At 42.2% G+C, this 6,000-nt stretch overlaps 1 protein-coding gene across 4 annotated transcripts in view; it reads left to right on the top strand.

Annotated features, from left to right (window-relative positions):
- The first annotated feature begins 1,592 nt into the window (after nt 1-1,592).
- Nucleotides 1,593-6,000, top strand: part of pdlim1.L (PDZ and LIM domain 1 L homeolog) — a 45,608-nt gene continuing 41,200 nt past the window's right edge. The window contains exon 1 of one of the 4 annotated variants that reach the window (XM_041568428.1): nt 1,593-1,869. In XM_041568428.1, coding sequence (XP_041424362.1) covers nt 1,774-1,869 — 96 coding nt within the window. In that variant the 5' untranslated portion in view covers nt 1,593-1,773. 4 annotated transcript variants of the gene reach the window in all.

Below are 6,000 nucleotides of genomic sequence, written 5' to 3'. Positions count from 1 at the left end.
TAGTTGGAGTACTACTCGGCAGAGCATTAGGGCAAATAAAGCTTGAATGTGTGTAGAATACAAGGCAATCTGTGGATTCTGGCAAACGAGAATCTGCTCTAAGATGCCATAGATATACTAAATGGTTGCAGAGTTGGAACCGTAAAGATTTTATCTCTGCCTCTTAACGGAAAACAAAAAATATATATATCAGTCGCCTTTTACAGTAAATACAATTTACAATACAGATTTATTCTTTAATTCATTTATTTCAAATTTGTTAGAAAAAATTACCTCAGCTCGTGTATAGTAACTGTAAGCTAACGCCAGGCCCGGAACTAGGGGCAGGTAGAAGAGGCCCGTGCCTAGGGCGCAAGGCTTGGGGGGCTCCGGCACGTAGCTCATAAGCAGCCTACCCCTAGTCTGCCACTGAAGGTTAAGCAAGGGCTAATGCTGGTCCGTCCGTATTCCTTTGTGCACGCGCGTCCCCGTTTGCGCATGGTCCAGGGTTGCCAGGTCTAATTTTCAAAACCAGCCAAGTCAGCTTCAAAACCAGCCCAAAACTAGACAAAAGGCACTTCAAAAGTAGCCCAAAAATAGTACAATACATGGAGTCTAAAAAGTTAAAAAAAATGAATATATGTGAAAATATTCCTTTTTTAAATTTTTCATAAAGCAAAATGGGACAAATTCACCCATCACCAGGGGCATAACTACAGAGGGGGGCCCAGGCGGTATAGGGGCCCCATATACAAGGCCCATATACAATTACAATAAATATTGGTAAAACAGGTCAACCTATAGAGATTTGGGTGGCCAGCAGATTTTTGCCCCAAAATTGTCTGAAATTTAGAAAAGTCACCGTAAAAAGGCCAAAATGCTTAAGAGTGACAGAGCCCGAAATCTAGTAACTCACGACTTCGACACAAGTCAGTCCCATTGCATGCTGGGTATAGTGGTCTTCCATTAAACTTGACAGTTGGCAAATTGTTATTACATTACCCAACATGCATTGAGAGATTCAGGCTTGGCACATCTTTGGCTCGTTTCCAAAGTACAAACCAGCCAAAGGCCCGAAAAGTAGCCGAGATCCGTACCTTGGCTAGTTTGTACTTTCAAAATCCGCCTGTAATTTAAATTAGTAGCCCAATTTGGCTGGAAAACCGCCAACCTGGCACGGTCGTGTGGGGCAGGCACGACTTGGCTGGCATTTGCCCGGCACTAGCTAATGCCCTAGGTCTATGAAGTCCACAGAAAGTTTTGACTGATAAAATCCCCCCTTAATCACATAAAGCTTTTGTCCCTAGTTTATGTAAGGCCCTAGTCTCTCTGAGCTGTGAGCGCTACCCTATAGTGGAAGTGTGGGGGAAACACCCCTCCAGCCATTCGTTCCCAATTCCCATGAGCCCTTCCAAAGTGCGGCGGGTGCGCTTGGTCGCTCGATTGATGCAAAGGGGAGAGGGCTGGGCGGGAAAGAATGTAACATTATGAAACATTGCCGGAGTTTGGGATCCCTGCTCTTCCATACAAGGCAACAGCACGGTGTCAGAAAGGGGCCGGGAATGAGGGCAGGAGCCAGGACCAGAACTTCCCATCCCAAAAGATAAAGCCAATGGCTACGGGCACTGTAGGGTGAGGACGTTTTGTATCGCTGCTAAATGGGCGTTCCCAGCTATCAGGCCACGCCCTCTTTGTCTCACAGGGTTAGAGATCAGGGAAAGAGTCCCGAGTGGAACTTTGACAACAGCCCGTGCTGGGAGCAGATAACGTGAGTGGGACAAAGCTGGGCACAACATGGCTACTAAACGTGTCCTAATGACTGGACCTTCACCTTGGGGATTTCGGCTGATTGGAGGGAAAGATTTCGAACAACCCTTAACTATTTCCAGGGTAAGTCGCTCCAAGTCGAGGCCAGATGGATTCCCCAGTGTCTGACTACTTGATTATCGCTCATGTGTCCGACTCCTGCTTACTGCTGAGGGTCGGCTGTACCTGTGTATAACGCTACCCACTCCTGCTGCTGCTGTACAGCTCATGCCCTCTTGCACTCCATTGGTCACTTCACTGTAGGCTTTGCAAAGGTGTGTGTGTGTGTGTGTGTGTGTGTGTTTGTTTATAGAGCAGGGAGGGTCAGTCTGCTTCTTCAGCTCCCAAATAAACTGACAGTTGCTGGTGAAATTGAATGGGAGTTGCTGAATAACAGCTGGAGGGGTGGACAGCCCAGAAGCATCCACACGTGTATATAAGTAAATATATTTATCTCTTAATTGTACAAACTCTGTCAATCAAGCCAGTGGTTGCTAGGGTCAACAACCCAAGCAACACATGTTCTTATCACCCCAGGCCATTCATTCGTCACCAGGCGGGGGGCAGCGTGTGGATTTGTAAGTAAGATTGTCACATCACTTCCTTTCCCTTTGCTACAGTAATGCAAAAATGTGAAGAAATATTGTGTTACAGAAATGCAAAATGTAGATTAAAGATTAGCCAAATGAGGCCCTGGACCCGGATGGGATTTTTCTGTATTCTTGCCCCCATACAATCAGTCAGTAAACATGGGCAATACTGTGCTTCTACCTTAAAGGAAACATATTATGTAAAAAACAAGAATATACCAGTGCAGTAAACTTTGAAATAAAGGAATATGCTTTAAAAAGTTGCGTTTCTGGTTAGTTTATTGAAAATTTCTGATAAAACCCTACTAGTCCAGCCTATCTGTTCCACTTGCTGCCGGCTCCTTTCCCAGGCTGTGCAGGAGAGCTGACAGCATTCCGTACACTGCGCTGTAGGATAGGAACCAATCAGCAACTAGGCTGACCTTCTGGTGGTCTGACTGCAGGGCTGTGATTGGCTATCCCCCTCCTACTTTGTATTTTGGCATGGACTATTAGAACACACCCACCCTATATTTGAGATAGAGAACATCTATGGGGAGCTCAAATAAAGGGGCTCATTTTGAAGACAATATACATTTTTTAAACCAGCACCACCTTATATATAATTGCCTACAAAATTAGTTTTTTTTATTTATCCTACGTGTCTCCTTTAAAGGATAAGTCATCCCCAAAAATATTTTTTTGCCTAATAAAAGAAAACACAATTCTAAGCAACTTTCCCATATACATTCCATTAATTGGCTCTGACTGTTGATACAATGTAAGACAAGGCAGTTGATTAAAGGGGAACTCTGGCTTCCAAACCAAAATTTGATAAAGAGGCTCACATAACACATAAACCCCTAATATACCCATCACATTTACCTGTTTCTTCAAAAAGTAGGAATTAAAGGAAAACTATACCCCCCAAACAATGTAGGTCTCTATTAAAAGATACTGAGTAAAACAGCTCATGTGTAAAACCCTGCTTCATGTAAATGAACTATTATCATAATAATATACTTTTTTAGTAGTATGTGCCATTGGGTAATCATAAATAGAAAATTGCCATTTTAAAAAATAAGGGCCGTCCCCTGAGATCGTAAGATTCACTGTGCACACATACAAACCACATGTCAGGTCACATGAGCCAATTAACAGACAGAGTTCTGCCTTTTGCTTCAACACTTCTTCCTGTTACAGTTAGTGTTGTAGTATTTCTGGTCAGGTGATCTCTGAGGCAGCACAGATAGAGTCACGAAATGGTGGTTCAAGTCAAGAGATGTAAAAGGGCAATATTTATGTAAATATATATTCCAGTTTGGTAAGATTCTTTAATATGTCATTCAATTTGATATAAACTATCTGTTGCTTAAGTATTCATTTTGGGGGTATAGTTTTCCTTTAATGCCATTTTCTATGCTGAAATCCAGCTGTTCTTTCTTCATCATTTGAAATCCTGGCAGGGAAGGAGGGACTAAAACACTGAAATTACAAATTGTAACAACTTCTCCAGAGCTTACAGACAGCATGCAGGAACTACATAACCCACAATGCATTGCACTGTGATGTTCCTTTCCTTATTGACATCACATATGCTGGGAATTGTGGGGTTTGGAGGATGCAGGCTGAGGATGGATGGCTGTTGATACAAAGTAACAGTAGTCAGCCAGCTCAGCAAAGTAGTCAGAGAGATCAGCAGAAGAGCAGGAGGCTAGGCTTAGGGAACCTTTCAAACCATTAAAAATCATGAAAAGTCTGCATATTTTTTAATTGATGTATAATGCAAAGTTGCTTGAAAGTATGTTTACTTTTCAAAAAGCTTCAGTTATGTTTTTGTGGAGTTCCCCTTTAACGGGCCTGTTGCAACATTGTATCAACAGTCAGAGCAACCAGGGCAGAGAATAGACAGGGACAAAAACTGCTTTCAATAGCAATACATATACAAATAACTTAAACACTAGAAAATGTGTACTTAATGTATATGGGCAAGTTGCCTAGAATTGTGTTTTCTTTTATGAAGCAAAAATAATTTTTGGGGTTGACTTATCCATTCAGAAACTCTTCATGAACCTGAATCATGAGCCTTTAGGATTATATGTGGTCCCCGCAGGGAAAAGCCTTCTTCAGTAGCCACTGCAATACTGCTGCCCAGGAAGCAATAAACCTATTGCATTCTAGTAACTAGTTCATTGACATGAACATTTTTCAGCGATAGGCTCCTACCAGCAGTAGTACTATGTGTGCCACAGACAGTATTAAACTCACCCAAGAGAAGGAATATCATTTTGATTCCAGTGGCTCTCCCTAACAGGAACACAGTGATCACACACACACACACTGCACCCTATCTGATCCATCAGTCTTTTGGCCATGCAAATGCATCTTAGGCAGGGTGAACTTAAAGGAGACATATAGGATAAATGAAAAAACCCTAATTTTGTAGGCAATTATAAGTAATATATGGTGTTACTTTTACATGGTGCTAAAAATTAATATTATCTTTAAAAATAGCCTCTTTATTACAGCTCCCGAAAGACGGTCCCTGCCAGAGACAGTCACACAAGCAAAGACATGCTTCAGTTTCCTATCAGGTCCTGCTAGCTGCTGATTGCAGTGAGCTAAGTGCCTCCGGCTCCCCTGCACAACCTGGGAATTCAGGGAGCAGGAAGTGGAAACGAAGGGAGGGATTATTAGGGTTTTTGCAGAAATATTCAATAAATCAGCCTGAAACACTACTTTTTTAAGCACAATTCTTCTATATCTAAATGAGTATAATGCACTGGTACATTCTTAATTTTAACGCAAAATGTCTCCTTTAAATAGCAAAAATCAAAGGTAAATGGAGGACACTCCGAGCTAGAACTTGAATTGCGGGTGGATTTCGGCCCAAGATGTTCCACTGAAGATCCACTGGGTCCTCGGATCGACAATTATTATAGGAAAAGTTCTATGGTTTTTTGCTGCTTCTAGTAGCGGAGCTAAATCCAGCTGGTGTGCCATTCCCCTTACGCATTTAGAAATATTGTATTCTTCTAATTATTCATGTTAATCTCATGTATCTGAATAGCCCACATCCAGTGCCTAATGTTTTGTATACACATGAGTACTGCAGTGACTCCATTTCACAACATCTGGCGCTCAGATAACGACTGGATAAAAACTATTTGAAAGGAAATGCCCCAGGTTTGGCACTGATCCATTTGATCATTCAGTTGGTATACTCGCTACCGTATATGCTTAATGATGTAGCACTGACAGGACTAATCCCATGTTATGATTCCAGCACCACATCATTTATTAGATCAGCACAATGGAGCGTGTCCAATTTGTTTGCATTACTGGGCAGAATACTGGCAGTCATCCTCACTGATAAAACTCTCCCTGGAACCAGACCGAGGACAACATTCACTAATTCACATCTGACCTCGCATCCATGGGCTGTTTGCTAAGGCTGTTCATACAGGAGCAGACCTAAAGATTTTCATTCATGAGTATGATAAATCTCCTGTAGGCAAGGGTCAAACGCAAGAATTTTATATCATGCCTAAGCCACAGCTTCAAAAGTGCCTTTCAGTGTTCTGCTACTACTGATGGCAGACTGGCAATTAGTGATGTGTGGGCTGGCCGAAACCAGATGGTGGGT

This window comes from Xenopus laevis, chromosome 7L (genome assembly GCF_017654675.1).
Source record: "Xenopus laevis strain J_2021 chromosome 7L, Xenopus_laevis_v10.1, whole genome shotgun sequence".
In the NCBI taxonomy this organism is placed as follows: domain Eukaryota; kingdom Metazoa; phylum Chordata; class Amphibia; order Anura; family Pipidae; genus Xenopus; species Xenopus laevis.
The sequence above is the reverse complement of the archived record's forward strand: the minus strand, read 5'-3'. Positions and strand labels throughout refer to the sequence as shown.